The 16475-nt window shown below is 50.9% G+C and overlaps 1 protein-coding gene across 2 annotated transcripts; it reads left to right on the top strand.

Annotated features, from left to right (window-relative positions):
- The first annotated feature begins 3622 nt into the window (after positions 1 to 3622).
- POU3F2 (POU class 3 homeobox 2) lies at positions 3623 to 12793 on the top strand. 2 transcript variants are annotated; one of them, XM_082731864.1, is made up of 2 exons: positions 3623 to 4033; positions 4118 to 12793. In XM_082731864.1, exon 2 carries the CDS (start codon positions 5951 to 5953, stop codon positions 7280 to 7282), a length of 1332 nt encoding a protein of 443 aa, XP_082587990.1. In that variant the 5' UTR covers positions 3623 to 4033; positions 4118 to 5950; the 3' UTR covers positions 7283 to 12793. The 2 variants fall into 2 exon arrangements, with proteins under 2 accessions (XP_082587990.1, XP_082587991.1); XM_082731865.1 differs by having other exon boundaries at positions 3623 to 4040.
- The last annotated feature ends 3682 nt before the right edge of the window (positions 12794 to 16475 follow it).

Here is a 16475-nt window from a genome sequence, read left to right as displayed (position 1 = left end):
AAACCGAAGCCCAAGATCAACCTAACAGCCCCCTTGTTTCGCCCAGCGATCAAAACCCACCCATGGCGGTTGGACGCCACACCAGTGAAATAGCTGAGGACGCCTTTCCCCTGCGCCTCTCCGCAGGTGTGTGCGGGTGCTCTCGCCCCTTGCCTTCTGCTTCTCAAATTACTGCAGAGCATAAGAAAGGGAACTGACTGCGGCAAGAGCTTCATTTTCAAATGCTTTAGAGTTAAGGAGGTTTGTGTTGAAATCCCTTTAATTTATCAAAGATTGGCATTCCTTTCTGGTAGGAGCTATCCACCTGCTTTAAGGCAGGGGTGTGGGGAGGTGGAGGTGGGCACCCTCGGGCTCTATTGCTAGGAAGTCATTAGCCCTTTAAAAACAAAATTCCTGGACGGGAACTAGGAACCTTCTGTTCTGTTCCTGATGTTTCAATATAAACAAGCTGTATTAACTCTAAATAGAATTTATCTTGCACACTGATAGAACGTGTCCCTTATGCTTTCTCCCCAGTAAGGCCTTATATTCACCACTCAAAATTTAGCAGGCTTCCTTTGATAAATTACTCAAAGTAATCCCTGAAACAGCCAGATTGCCTGGATGATGTGGTTTCAGAAGTCTTCAAACCGTGCCTGTCTAAAAAATATTCACTTGTGGACTACAAAGGGGGGATCATTTTTAATGACAAGATTCAGAACTGGAAGTAAAGGGGGGAAGAGATTAATATCCATGAATTCAAATAATTTCATTTCAAATACTGAACTTAGAACGTTACATCTCACTGGTTTGCACAGTATTGAAGATAAAATAGAATCATCTATATGTGAGGTGTGGACAAACAGATTTGCCAAGCAAAGGAAGAATGGAAGTTTCAACTTTCAGAAAACTTTTCCTTCTTCGGGACCATTTATGACATAGAGATAGATCCACATTTATGATATAGAGATAGATACAAAATACACGGATAGACAGTAATTTATATAATTCTGCATGATGTTTTTTAATTTGAGGAGACAATGTGATGCTACACAATTAAAGATATTAATTTCTGTTTTTTTAAGAAGTTCAATGTTTGTGTTTCTCATAGGAATTGACACCTTGAAAATGCATTTTCCAGGCTCCTTGTAAATGCATCTTCAAGCCTGCAGTTCTTGAAGCTTTCAGGAGCTTTTCATTAAAGCAGCCAGCTGGCTCCTTGAGTGGATTGGCTGTTTAGAGCTGCAGTTCTAAAGTAGGAGCCTCAGTTTTGACATTCTGTAGGCCCTTAGCAAAGAAGTTCCATTCAAATGCAGGGGAGCTATCCACCAAATAAAACATAATCTGGGGCTAGCGGGAGAGTAGAAAGGGCAGGAATGAATGACTGTGGGTGGGGGTGGGGAGGAGGTGGGGGGAGGGGGAGAGGTAGAGAAGGAGGGGGAAGCAGGAGGAGTGGGAAAAGAAGGGATTAAAACAATCTTCCTCCAAGGTGGATACACTACAAAGGAAACACCAGTAGTTTTACCCAAATTTAAGCCAGTTGCCACTTCCTAAGAAATTTCCCTTTGTTTCCTGATTTCTATTATCATGGGAATACATAAATACATTAAAATCTATCAAATGAATACTGTCTCATCTGTATTTTAATAACTGTTCCTTTCGGCACAATGTATGGGAATGATTATGGTGGGTTTTTTGCCAAGTCCTGGTACACAGAAATAAATAAATGATATTTAACATATAGTGTGGGTGTGTTTAGTAGATGAATGAGTTAATAAATTACGTTCATGTTAGAGTGCATGGATTGATACCATTACTGTTATTCGAGTGAAGACTTTGGGGGCCATGGGTTAAGGTGCTAGGCCCAGATCACTCTTTAAAGGAGTGAGACAGTGTGGAAATAAAATAGGGGTCTCCTTGGTTTATTCGGATACCTTGAGCTGTTTCCTCTGTATGCAAGGCACCGGGACAGTCCGCACCACTTCTACAAACCAGTCCAGGTCAGGACTCCGAAGGAGCACAGTCCTTCCTGGGACCTAGGGGAAGGGCGCGGGCTAGCACCGTTTCTAGCATCTCTTCTTAGGGTGCCTCAAGCCTGTTCTCGCGAAAAGGGCTCCAGGGACCCTGCAGCCGCCCCCAGGCTGCGAGGCCCCCATGAACTGCCTGCTCAGCCATTGTCCTAGAGAGTGATCTCAGGGAGCTGTACTGGAGTGAGGGAGATATCAAGACACCTTGTCAGTTCAAAGCATTTTAGGGTTGTTTGAAATCCTCTCCACGTCAACGTAAGCAGCCTCTGTATTTGAACAGCTGCTTTGAACAGTGAAAGGGAATGAGCTGAATCAAAACCTGGAGGTGTCTCCCCGAGACACCTTCAACGTGCTTTTTATGCGGGTTGGAGAAAGGCAGGCAGACCTGCAGACTCTGCCCTGGCAGGGTCAGCAGCAAAGAAAGGAGCCCGCGACGGTGGGAGGGGGAAAGGAAAGACGGAGAAGCCCCCATCTGGAGCTAAAATCCCCGATAGTCTGGGTTCCCAGAGCCCCAGGGAGGAGTCGCGCCGGGAGGCAGACAGGAAGCTGAGGCTACCCAGGACCCGGCGTTCGCGCCACCCGGGCCTCCGGCGACAAGCTGGGAGTCGCGGGAAGCGCGGGGGGAGGTGGTACACAGAGCCCTAGTGCGCGCCCAGCCCTGCCCGCCCGGCGATTGGCCCGGCTCCGAGGTTGGGGGTGGGGTGCAGAGGCTGAGGCCCGGGGGTTGGGTACTGCTTTGTGTACTCCCGGGGATTTACTGGGTGTATTAATCCCATAGAACTACCCGGGTTACCCTGTTGGGAACGTTTTGGAGCCAACGCCTGCCAGCGAAATGAGGTGGGGGCGGGTGGGGTGGAGTAGAGACCCGGAACCTCAACATAGTATGGATCTCAGAGTGGAAATCGCCAGTGAAGTCCCGTTGCAGACAGGAAGTTTTGATGCACACGTGCAGCATATCCTTGTCCGTACCCCTGCTCCCCCGCACGACCCCGCGCCCTTGGCCATGGGTTGGGGGAAGTGAGCAGAAGAAGAGGACGGTGGGGATACTTGTAAACTGACTCGGAGCCCAGCCGCCTCGGTTCTCTCAGAGATGCGTCTGGAAACCCTTTTCTTCCCTGACTGTATCACCCCAAGGGCTGCAAAGGGCCTTGTCCCTTGAGAAATGTGAAATCAAATCCAGAGAATAGCAGACACCTGCCCTGGTTGGGGGAAGGGGGGGAGGTGAGATGCTGAGTATCCTGACACTGCCCTTCCCGGCGGCCGCTGGATTCTTCCATCTGAGGATCTCTGAGTTTTCCGAGCAGAGAGGCGGGGGTGGGGTGGGGTGGGGCAGAGGGGAGAGCGGAGAGGCAGGCCTGGACCCGACGCGACTGGCACGCTGCCCGAGCGCTCCCAAAGCCCCAGCAGAGCCGCACGCCCCGCGCGGGGAACTCCGGGCTGCCGTCGCGAGGAGGCGGTCCTGCCCGCCGCCCAGCCCCTCCGCTCCCAGTATAGGAGCCTCAGGCGCCAGCCGCCGAGTCTGCGCGCTCTGAGGCTAGGACTTTTTCTTTTTTTCCTAGCCGGGCAAAGTTATGGGATTCCTAGCAGCCCCCAGGCGCGCGGCCTGAGTGGCTCCGCGCTTGCGCTGGAACCAAGCGCCACTCCGTGTGTGTCCTCGCCTCGCCGCGCGGGTGCGCGCGTGGGGGGATGCAGGTCCGTCCGGTTGGCGGCCTGTGGGATCGCCCCTCCCCTAACCATTTCTCTCTCTCCCACACACACACTCTCTCATAAACACAGGGCACGTGGAAATCCTCAGCCAAAGCGCCTTGCCCGGGCGGGTGCTCAACGTGGTGATTTATAAACAGCTCAGCCACTCCCCGAAGAGCTCGTTCCTCGTTAGTCGTGATGAATTCTCTGGCCCGCTCCACTTTGCTGTCTAGATTAAGATGCTCGGAGGCCCCAAAGTGCTCCCCTTGAGCGTTGTTTTGGCTTCCTTCACGAACACAAGACCACCGGCAGCGCCAGCGCTGCAACGCGAAGGGCGAAGGGTGAGAGGTGGGGACGCGATTCACTTTCCCTGGGGTCTTTTTTTTTCCCCTCTTCCCAGCAGCAACTTTTGATTCTCTTCGCAGCATCCGCGCCCTTCACTTGGCCCTTCGTGGTGGTCCCACTGCGCCAGCCTGGGTCCGTGCCTGAGTGTCTCCTACCCCGCTCGCAGGCTCCTAAAACCGCGGCAGGCACCTGCTCGGGGCGGCTGGGGAACGGACCGCGCGACGCGCTCGCGCTGGGTAGAGCGGCGCAGCCAGCGTACGGTCCCACAGTCCTGTTCTGGAGTTCAAGGCTGAAGGCTAAGCCGGGAGCTTCTTCGCTAGCGAGCGCCTGAGAGCTGAGTTAGACCAGCCCCACCCGCTGGCGCCCGTAGAAGTTACTAATTAGGAAGATTCCCCTAGCATCAGCCCATTTTCCTTCACACACCGGTCCACCCTTTCGAAGCAGCTAACGGAAAAGTTGCATCGAAAAACGCCTGCCGCTCTGGGAAGCGCGTACGCAGCCCCAGATCTCGGCTTCCCGGAGCGGCCCTCGGTGCCGTCACCGCACCCGGAGACGGAGCACCTTTAGCTGCACTCCCGCAGCCTTGCACCAGGCAAAGGTCCGCCCTTCCTGGCTCCTGGTTTACTAAACCAAAAACTGTGTGCGCGCCCCAGTGTGTGAATCTGACGGAGACTTTCTGAGTTTTGTTTTGTTTTCAGTCCAGGCCGCTGCGCTGTCAGAGCGAGCAGTTCCGCGCCTTTACAGGAGTTCTCACTAGCGGACGAGCGTAGGCTGAGCCAGCCTCTCAAGGGGTCCCCGCTCAGGGGCTGGGAGACAACTGGGCCTGGAACCTAAAGGGAAGAGAGCCTGCGCTAGCGGCGGGTTGGACGGGAAAGAAGAGGACCTTTACTGGGGGCAAAAGTGTCCGCACGTTTTGGAGCACGTGGACACTGAAAATTTAACCATGGGGGCGGGGGGGGGGGCGGAAGGAGACTTCAACAGGGGGACAAGTCTGGCTTCTGGCTCTAGGTTTAAGAAACACTGGTGTGTGTGTGTGTGTGTGTCCCAAGGTGAATAAAAATGGGACTACCCCTGGCTCCCTGAGACTCTGCCATTCTTTTTCTCTCTCCTTCACCCCCCACCCCAGCCCTAATAGGAAGAGAAGGTAGACCCACACACACACCCGCCACCTCCCCACACATCCGAGTCTTCCAAGTGGCTGTGGTCGAAAGAGGGCTGAGGCCGCCCCACCACCAACACCCCCGCGAGGCCAGCACCCCGCCGCCACCCCAACCCCCCCACACACCCCGCGCCCAGCTTGTCTGCTAGGGAGACAGATGGGGGGCGGGGCTCATCCCAGAGGGGCGGAGGAGCCCCGGGGTTGGGGAGCTAGGGTGGTGAGAACTAAGAGAATCTGAATTGGGTGGAGAGGGGGAACTGGAGGAGGGCTGAGAGGACTCGGCGCCCGGGGGCGGGAGGGAGGAGGAGGGGGCACCTCTACGCCAATCAGTGGCGCCGGCCTGGGAGGTTGCTAGCGGTATCCACGTAAATCAAAGGGCGCGGAGCCAATGGGAGGGGGCGGAGGGGGCGGGGCCCAGGCGCGTGCCGCTGCGAGCTGGCGCTGCCAAGAGAGCGGGAGAGAGCTGGAGAGAGCAGGGAGAGGGGGGAGCGCGGAGCTAGTCAGAGAGTGAGCGAGAGCAAGAAGGAGGGAGAGGAGGAGAAAGAGAGCGAGGGCGGGCGGGAGGCGGCGGCGGCAGCAGCAGTAATAGCAGGAGCAGCAACAGAAGGCGTCGGAGCGGGCGTCGGAGCTGCCCGCTGGGGGAGAGAGGGAGGAGAGAGAAAGAGAGCGAGCGAGCAGAGGAGCCCGAGGCGAAAAAGTAACTGTCAAATGCGCGGCTCCTTTAACCGGAGCGCTCAGTCCGGCTCCGAGAGTCATGGCGACCGCAGCGTCTAACCACTACAGCCTGCTCACCTCCAGCGCCTCCATCGTGCACGCCGAGCCGCCGGGCGGCATGCAGCAGGGCGCGGGGGGCTACCGCGAGGCTCAGAGCCTGGTGCAGGGCGACTACGGCGCGCTGCAGAGCAACGGGCACCCGCTCAGCCACGCTCACCAGTGGATCACCGCGCTGTCCCACGGCGGCGGCGGCGGGGGCGGTGGCGGCGGCGGCGGGGGCGGGGGCGGCGGCGGGGGCGGCGGCGACGGCTCTCCGTGGTCCACCAGCCCCCTGGGCCAGCCGGACATCAAGCCTTCGGTGGTGGTACAGCAGGGCGGCCGCGGCGACGAGCTGCACGGGCCAGGCGCCCTGCAGCAGCAGCACCAGCAGCAGCAACAGCAGCAGCAACAGCAGCAGCAGCAGCAACAACAGCAGCAGCAGCAGCAGCGGCCGCCGCATCTGGTGCACCACGCCGCCAACCACCACCCGGGGCCCGGGGCATGGCGGAGCGCCGCGGCCGCAGCGCACCTCCCGCCCTCCATGGGAGCGTCCAACGGCGGCTTGCTCTACTCGCAGCCCAGCTTCACGGTGAACGGCATGCTGGGCGCCGGCGGACAGCCGGCGGGGCTGCACCACCACGGCCTGCGGGACGCGCACGACGAGCCGCACCACGCCGACCACCACCCTCACCCGCACTCGCACCCGCACCAGCAGCCGCCGCCGCCGCCACCCCCGCAGGGCCCGCCGGGCCACCCCGGCGCGCACCACGACCCGCACTCGGACGAGGACACGCCGACCTCGGATGACCTGGAGCAGTTCGCCAAGCAGTTCAAGCAGCGCCGGATCAAACTGGGATTTACCCAAGCGGACGTGGGGCTGGCGCTGGGCACCCTGTACGGCAACGTGTTCTCGCAGACCACCATCTGCAGGTTTGAGGCCCTGCAGCTGAGCTTCAAGAACATGTGCAAGCTGAAGCCTTTGTTGAACAAGTGGTTGGAGGAGGCGGACTCGTCCTCGGGCAGCCCCACGAGCATAGACAAGATCGCAGCGCAGGGGCGCAAGAGGAAAAAGCGGACCTCCATCGAGGTGAGCGTCAAGGGGGCTCTGGAGAGCCATTTCCTCAAATGCCCCAAGCCCTCGGCCCAGGAGATCACCTCCCTCGCGGACAGCTTACAGCTGGAGAAGGAGGTGGTGAGAGTTTGGTTTTGTAACAGGAGACAGAAAGAGAAAAGGATGACCCCTCCCGGAGGGACTCTGCCGGGCGCCGAGGATGTGTACGGGGGGAGTAGGGACACGCCACCACACCACGGGGTGCAGACGCCCGTCCAGTGAACTCGAGCGGGGGGAGGGGCAGAGCGCGGGGCTCCCCCTCCCCTACGGTCCACGGCCCTTTCCCGGCCCCCTTGTTCCCTCTCTAACTTCTGATTGTTCTTTTATTTTAATTATTATTTCCCCGTCCCTTAAGAAGAAAAAAGTAATAATAAGGAAAGCAACTAAGGCACTGGACTATCCTTTAAACGGTAGCAGGTGTAATGATGTGTTTTGACCTTTACAGGCTAGTACCCAGGCAATGGAGTGGAGTGTCTCATAGAGAGAGTGAGGAGAGAGTGTGTAATAGAGAGAGAGAGAGAGAAAGAGAGATGGCAAGCACTGAGTTAAATACCTGGCAAAACTAAATAAATTACCAAAAAGAAAAAAAAAATCCACCAAACCGTGATAAACACAAACAGCTTCCTGATGCTCAGAGTTGGCACATGCTGCTGTGTTGATTCAATGTGGATCCTCATCAGGAAAGAGGGGAAAATACACATGTTCTTTGATGTAGTCAGAATTTAACCACATAAATTTGCACTGCAGGAAAATTGAAGTTTACATGAACAAATTCATGAACATATCTTTCTTTTCAATTTTGAAATTGCCGGGTTTTGTTTGGTTTTGTTTGGTTTTATTCAGCAGAGAGAGTTGAAGCCAGCTCTTGGCTACTCTCCATTTCCAACGCTCTCGCGTTGCCCCTTGTTCTTCTCACTGTTTGTGAACTTTGGTTACATTCGCCCCCCCGCACCTGACCCCAATATTGGTGTACCATCTATTTGGTTCTTTTACCAAAGCAAAAATGATTGGCTTCATACAAAATAAAGCATTCTCTGCTTTCAGGAAACGTGCATGGTCTACCCGCTTTATCCAAGGCAAGAATCCGGTTTAGAATACAAAAAAATGAGTCAAGCATTGGTTTTTGTTACCAGCCACAAAGTAAACTTCATTTTCAGGCAGTGTTTCTGGGGGAGGTTGTGGAGGGGGAGAAAAAGAAAAATCGATAGTGAGTGACTGATTGCTTCATTTTATCAGGCGGGCCCATTGTGAAAGAGCTCAGAGGAAGTGTGGAGGTTAAATATATTTCCAGAGTTGTCCAACAGAAAGTGGCACTTTGAAGAGAACTAGGGAAATATATATCTTCAGAAACCCCTGTATAGTTCTCTGCCTTCGGTTTTAATAACTTAATTATGAGGAATTATTTGTGCTGACAGCAGCAGTTAAACTTTGTTCCTCTAATAGCTTTTTTTTTTTTTTTTAGCATAAAGAAAATAATCTGGGAACTTAATGGTGTATGCATAGACTGTTTCTTACCACACAAATACCCACATGAATAAGAGAATATCTCCACTCTAGACTGGTTTTGTCTTCACTAGCTCATTTGTTTATCAAATCACATTTAGGGTCCCACACCCTCTTCTCATAACTTATTACAGAAAATACCAGTTTGACCTGGACAGCTTTTCCCCCCTCTTTCACTAAGGAAGCCAAATGAACTGGGAAAAAATGCTATTTTCTATCCTTCCTTTTCTCCCTTTGTTAATAGTTTTAAGTGCGTTTTTTTACCTTACCTTGATGGAAAATGGTTAACTTCCATAACAAAAGACTCTACTGGGAAGTGTAGGTGAAAAAACTTCTAACTGTATTGAAAATAAATACCATTAAACTGTGATCAGTTAAAATATTTAAAAATAATCAGCACAAAAGGGCGCTCAAAGGGAAAACACTTTTTATTAATCTTAAAAGTTTGGGGCTTTTTTTTTCTGGTTAAGTATTAGGCAAATTTTTATTTAAAAAAATAAATTCTCAGTACCATGAAATTATGATTCAGCATCAAGATTAGCACTGCACTCAGTAGTTAAGGTTTTAGGAAATATGCTTTATATTGTCTTTTCAAACACCTGTGATTGTTTCATTTTCAATGTTTTTGCAAGATAAATGATGACTTATAATGGGCATATTTATTTGCCTGTATTTCATTTCCCCCAACGAATGTCACAAGGAGATGGGCACGGAGTTGCTGCTTCGGGGTGCGTCACGCTGCTTGTTCCTGAGGTGTGGGGACTGGCCTTTAGTGAAGCAATCCAGAGCGGGGCAAATAGCCAATGGTAAAGGGAGGAAATGAATTTTCAGATTCTTATTACCAAGTGAGTAAGGTCAGATGCTGGAGTTCAGGGGACCTGTCCATAGCTCCTCTGACTCTCATAGGTTTACGAAGACGAAAGTTACCACTGAACCTTACCACTATGTATATATGTTTAATATCTGTCTTTTGAAATGCAGAAATAGTTTAAATGTTTCTTTGTCTATTTTTCTTTTTTTTAATGCTACCCAGGGAAATATTTTCATATCATTTTTAAGTGGCCTGCCTCAATGTATATTTATTTCTTTCAAAGCAAAAAGGTTCTGGAAACTGTTTTTCTGTAGCTTTAAATGAGTAGATGAGCAAAATCTATATGGGATGTAATTTTTTTTTTGTTCAGTCTCTTTAAGAATACTTTGTTTTGGTACATTTGGTTGTGCTTGTGGGGAAAATAAAAACGCAGAGATCCTTATATATTTATGTTAAAGTAATATTTTATTATCTACATAAAACAGAAATGCACAATACCTTCATAGTTTGTTCTAATTATTGAAATATCTTTATTTTATTTTTAAAGATAGTGCCAAGTTTTAAGGGGGGAGAAAACCCTAGACCTTATACTGACTGAGTTGAGTTGTGTGTAAAATACTTCCCTTCCTTTATACTTCATAAAGTTTTGGAATAAATTTTATGCGTATACTGCCAGGTTTCATGTTTATAACTTTCAGAGCTTTTTTTTTTTTTTTTTAAGAGAGACTACTGTTCTGATTCTTTTTCACTTTTCATTGCAAAAAACTATCAGTCCCAGACCTTTCAGTCACTACACCTATAGCATTAAATTGAAATGGTCATTGGGTTTGAGCTTCCATTTGTTTGCCATTTCATGGTCTGACAAAGAGATGTTTATCCCTTTTAAATAAATGCAGATATCCCTACATCTTTCCAGGTCACCTTTACCTTAACTGATTGTGCTTTTTTTTTTTTTTTTTTTTTTTTTTGAGAGCATCAGTGGAACTAGGTGGACTTTAATCTTTATGCACATGTGCTCACGTTATTTGGTATCTAAAAATGCAAAGCTTAGTTAAAGGTATTATTCTTTTTAATAAATAACAAGTATCTTTCAACAAAGAGTATCTCTGACAGTATGCAAAATGTGTGTTTACCAAGTGATTATTGGTAGATCCCATGTATTACTTCTGTTAGATTTTGAGGGAAAAATAGGTTTTGCAATGGTTTATACAGTAGTGTCTGTTTCTCTTCAGGCAAGCAAACAGGCTCTAAAACAGGGTGAGAAAAAAAAGGAGGGGGGGAGAATGTATGGAAGACATTCAAGGCTGTGATGCTAATCACAGATTGTTTCAGATATTCTTAGAGAGAACGTTATACCTACCAAAATCAGTTTAGGGTTAGTGCAACATCCAAGCAGTGTTTGGTTAGTTTACAAGTTTGCTGATGTATTTAAAGTCCTCCTTGGAACACTGGTTTAAGTATAAATGTCCATTTTGAAAGGCAGTTTCTGGGCTTATTACATCTGATCATCTTTTCTAACTCCTAGTCAATATTACACAGGTCCCAAACAGATTCAGCCAAATGATCTTATCAATAGTCTGAACGAGAAGTGACAGAAAGAAGAAGTGTTTTGTGACCGCAGACATGCTGATGGGTAAAATGTTTAAGCTGGGTATAGATTTGAGTTCTGGGTCAATATCCTCCTCCATTGTAGGCAGAAAACAAGCAGCATCTGCCCTCTGCAGGGCATTTTAGTGGACCTTGAGAAGGCGGTTTTTGTTCTTAGCCACAGGGGCTACTGACTAGAAACCATCACGTGTTAAATGGACACGCCATGGTTTTGACCCATGCTTGCCGTTCAGATTCTAAAGCTACTCAGGCAGTTTCATGCCGGTTTGGGGAATGTCTTACATGCTAGAATGAAAAACTCCATCACTGCCACTAAGAGATATTTGTGGGGCAGTCATCCCTAAGATGTTGGCCAGCCACAATGACAAACGCTTTCTTTCCCCCAAAGACAATAGTGCAGAATGCGGTCTTCTGCAAGAGCTCCCGTTGTTTCCTCCAAACATGTCACTTTTTTAAATTTATGGTATAAGATAGGGGAGAAATGATCATGTGGGAGAGTTACATGAAGGTCAGAGAGAGGGAATGGCCACAAATAATATTATGCTTGGCACTTGTAGACATTCTCAGTTCCCATGAAGTTACCTCCTGTGTATTAGAGATGGCAGCCACAAAGGAGCCCTTCTTCCAGTCCTGCTCCTACCAGTGGAAGCCACACACTGGTTGGCAAGGTTTTCTGATGAAATGGCTTTAGTAGAGGCACTCATCACTCTTATTTTCTTATTTCTCCAAGAGCCACTAATAAAGAGATGCAACAGCAACAATGGGGGAGACTAGCATGGGAGGGCTTTGGTACCTGTATATCTCTATGCTACCTTCTTTTGCCTTTCACTTTGCCTTACTGTGGAAGCAACTTGGGTAGTGCTTGGGTTGCTGGGTGAGAGAAATTATCGTTTTGTCACTGGCTTCTGTGATTTGTCTTTGTTGATTTTTCAATCAGTTTATAGAACTGTGTTCTAGATTCTATTGAATTCCTAGACAAGTTAAAGAATGAGATAAAGAATGGAGCTTTTAACCGAAAAAGAAAGACGGATGGTGAAGGGAGGGTCAAAGGTAAAAGTGTTTCTTTGGGTCTGCTTGTAGATTTCAGTGAGGCAAAAGGGACAGTGTCTATTTAAAATGAAAAATGCATCTGGAGGTACGAGCAATGAATCTTGACAATAGGACTAAATGGGATGTTCAGCTAAATTTTATACCAACATTATCCGTATTCAAGAAAGTTTACTTGTTTCAGTGACGCATAATCTCTTAACAGGGGGGCAGATGGTGGTAGGAGAGAACCAGGGCTCCTGGTGTCTATTCTCAGCACTTGATTCAGTACAGGAAATAATGCAAAAGTGGCAGGGGCTTGCCACTTAACTAGAAAATCAAGGAGTAAACTTGCCTACCTTGGTAGAACTTGGGCCAGAGTTATTTCAATGCTTCCTTATCTAGAGGTGGGCACAGAAGTGCCAGAAAATGGCTTTTAGTTTTCCTAAAGGCTTCACTTGGTTATGGAGATAAACAAGCAGAATATTTTCACATTGTTCTTGTGTTTTGTGGGAAGCTAGGAAATTTATTTCCTCCTTTATTTTTTAAGGAAAAAAAAAGTTAATTAACTTTACCACGTAGTACTTTCCCTTTACCTTAATAACAACAACTCTGCTTGGCTTAGCTGTTAGAGGTTTTACAAACAATATCATATCCCATCAAAACAACCCTGGCCTCTTATTGTTAGAATTCTGGTTGTTGATAACATGAAGATGTATTTCTTTAAAAAAAAAATGTCTGAAATGTTATTTAATACACCAGTAAAAGTGCATCTATATCTTAAAGTTTATTCCTTTCACGTCTTTCTGAGTTTTTATAGCTCTTTGTCTGGGATTTGGGGGGAGGGGGGGCAAAAACTTCCATATGCGATTTGTACGTGGAGAGCTTGGGCTCTGGAGTGCGCTGGAGCTGGCGGCAAAGGGCTCTCTGCTCTCAGAATGGGGAGCTGTCATCTAGAAAAAAAGAAGGAAATAAATGCCCCACAAAGACTCACTTGTCACTGATTTTAGAAAGACAGGGGAGCACTAGGACCCCATCTGAGCAATATGGAGGGGATTTTGATTGTTATAAATTGTATACGATTAACTCTCGGTGTGCAGAACGACGGCAATAGGAAATCTCGCTGTGGAGTACATTTGAATCTGCATCCTTTTTGATATGGGGCATCTATTTTTCCTCCCACCAGTGTTTCCTCTGGGTCTGTTGTTTAAAGGCGGGAGGTGGGGGGAGCCCACACACAACAAAAATATGGCCAGAGTTTGGCAGGAGAGTGGAGAGAAAGAAAAAGTTTCTTGCGGGGTGTATAACACAAATTAGCCGTTGTAAATCACTGGGCTTTTAGGTTCAGGCAAGTCCTCGTGGAAAGGGTGGGGAGTTCTTTCCCTCTTTCTGATCAGAAATCTCATTCCGGCAGAAGAATTTTGATGTTCCACAGCACACGATTCTGGAGACAGTGATTTGACATTAATAACTTTTTGTTTGTTTGCTCCCTTAACAAAATATTCCTTCAAAGTTGTTACAGCGCCTGGCCGAGGCTGGCGAGGGTGCTGCCGGCCGGCTGCAGCTCGGTGCTCGGACGCAGAGGAGGCGCCCCCAGCCAGGCCGGGAACCCCCACTTGGGGGAAGGCCCGGCCGCTGAAAGGAAGGCCCACCCCGCCCCGCCCCCCCAGCTTGCCGGCGGAGGGAGGAGAGGGGCGCGAGGGGCCCGACTGTCCCGTCTCCAGCCCAGGCCCTCGGCTCTCGCTCCGGGACACAGAAAAGCCCCACAGTGTCTGCCAGGAACCCGGGGACCCTGCGGCTCCAGCGGCTCCAGCGGCTCCGACGTCCGAATCTTTAGGGGGAGGGTTGCTCGCCCCGACGTCGCGGGCTACTCCAACACTCTCACTCTCCAGGGACACCGGGGTGGGGAGAGGCAGTCAAGGATTGGTGGTCTCGCCCACCCGAGGCTGAGGATAGAGGTGGTGGCTAGGGGGAGGAGGGCAGAAGCCTTGGGGACAGCTGCCGCTCCTGGGAAAGTTGGTTACAGTCGCAGCGAGTTGGTGGGGCCTCTCTAGGGGCGCGTGCGGCCGGGGCAGAGATGCGCTGGGGCGCAGGGATGACGGAGCGACGAGGGTCCAGGGGCGAGCGACTCTCCGAGCTTTCTGCCTGCGCGGCTTTTCCGAGTGACTCTGCCAAGTTGGGCCCAGGACATTGCTTCCTGCACGAAAGAGGCAGTCGTGGGAGGTGATGCCCGGAGAGAAGGGGGCAGAGGAGGGACAACTGGGGAGGAGAGGGGAAGTAGAGTTTATTTGTTTGCTCGGGGGGCGACTAGGAGTGGAGCCTGGAGTGGAGCAAGGGAGCCGGGAGAGAGCTGGCAAGTGAAGTTCTGAAGCACGTTCCCTTCAGCCCACACCCAGGAAACTTCTGGCTGCTCCAGACCTCAGCTCCCGGCCTCCAGCGGAGAAGAACCTGCCCACCGAGTGGGGAAGCGTGGAAGAAAGCGAACCTCTAAACCCCTCGGAAACCGCCCGCTCCCTGCTGAGCCTAAAGTCGCCCTTTTATCTACCCTGGAGAGACAGCAGGTCCCCAACGAAGGGAACCAGGGAGCTCCTCTGGGCACCCCAGCCTCCCAGTCAAGCGAGCGGGGAGGGGCCGCGCCCCAGGACCGCAGGCCTGGGGTTCTGCTCTGCAGTCTGGGTTTTCCCAGCAAGGGCGGACGCCCCCACCACCTCCGCTTAGCCCTCCGAGGTGCCCAGGAGGAGTCGCCTAGTGGGAAGAAATCACTCAATTCTTAAAAACCCTTGTAGTCGGGCGCTAGTAGTTCTAACACGGCCTTTTGCCTATGGAGGAGGTGAGGCCTGGCGGGGAACGGGGGCTCTTGGGGGCTGGGGGCGCGGCGGGGCCACGGGGGCGGGCAGCTGTCTGAGGAGGGCTGGGAGGGCCGCCAGGGACGGAAGCAGGGGCTCTGGCGGGGCGCAGGTCGGTGTTGGCGCCCGGCCCGGCCTGTGCCGGGCGCGCAGGGCCTCCTGCTCGCTCCCGCCGCGCCAGCCCGCGGCCACTCACCGGGCCCCGCGGCCAGCCCGGGCGGGGACGCACGCAAACAAGGATGCTTCTATTTACTCGCCTCTGCCTGTGGATTTCTAAGACATTCAGCAGGCACAATCATTAAACTAATTTGTATTTGATTGTTTGGGCGGACGGAGGGTAGTTTTATTGCGCTAAGCATTCAAGCAGGCACGCATCGCTGATTACCAGTATACATTAAATAAAGTTGTTTGTACACATTGTCTTACCACATATAGGCAGAGGCTTATTATTCTAATTACTCTAATTAGTGCATTGAAATGTTTTCTACTTGATTTGAGGAGACAGTGATTAGTTCTATTACTTCTTTTAACTCGTATTTTATGGAAAACTGTTGGTGCATGTTCAAATTACTTTATTTGCCCCTGGAATATAACGGTGACCCAAACGCAGTGAACTGCACGGTCCTTGCGGGGCCCCAACTTTGATGTGGGCCTCAGCTTGGAGGAGGCGTTCGTTATTTATTATTTCCCTCCCACCCCGCGCGGCCGCGTCTCCCAGGCCCGCCGCCCCCGCCCCAGCCTGAGCCCCAGATGCGCGCCCCGCACTGGCCGAGTCCAAGCAGACGCGAATCCGAAACCGGCTTCGACGCCGCATCGCTGGCCTGCTGCCCCGCTAGTTCCCTGGGTGCGATTACTTTTAAAAGACGCCCTTAAGCATATATTCCGTGAATCTGTTTCTTGAGCTTTAATGTTACTATTAATTGATAAGATCAGCTCATCAAACATACTATTTCGATAGGGAATTGTAATTAAAACCTTAATCCTGTTTGAGACTTTTTTTTCCTTTAAATTCCTTTTTCTTATGGACGGGGTGCAAAGTTCACTATAAAAGTATTATAACAGGGAGATTAATTCGTTATCTAAATAACAATCTTTGCTATTGATCCAACGTACTTTCCTCCACCTTTTGTGTTGGTCGGGGAGACCCTTAAAAAGGAGAATATGACAAAGCAGAAGATTTGGACCTAGTTCCGCAGACTCAGATCGACTTGGCAAAACGAGGGGGTCCGCGGCCCTCCCCCTTAACCACAATCTGAGGAAGCTTCCGAGGTGGGTCTTGGCCGGCCCGGGGACCCCGCGGGGAAGCGCCGCTCCAGAGCCGCAGGCCTGGGAGCCGGGCCTCCTCCGCGCTCCTCTCCCTTGGCAAAAGGAGATCTGCTCAGTTTCTAGGTAAATATTCCACCGGTTCTGCTTTTACTGTTAATATTTAAACTCGGATTATCCCGTCTCTAAATGCGCGTTCCTAACCTTTGCCGGTGGCTGGGATGTAATAAACCCAGGCGGGGCTCGGCGGTTCAGCCTCCCCGGGTCGCGGCCGCAGCCTCCCGCCCCCCGCCCCCGCCCCCACCCCGCCCCGCCAGCGCCCGCCCTCCGCCCCTCGCCGCCCGCCGCGAGAGCCGCG

Source organism: Mustela nivalis (assembly GCF_964662115.1).
Source record: "Mustela nivalis genome assembly, chromosome: 5".
NCBI lineage: Eukaryota > Metazoa > Chordata > Mammalia > Carnivora > Mustelidae > Mustela > Mustela nivalis.
This window is presented reverse-complemented; position numbering and strand designations above follow the sequence as displayed.

Coding starts and splice junctions, on each gene's coding strand:
- POU3F2 (XM_082731864.1), top strand. CDS start 5,951: ATGGCGACCGCAGCGTCTAACCACTACAGCCTGCTCACCTCCAGCGCC.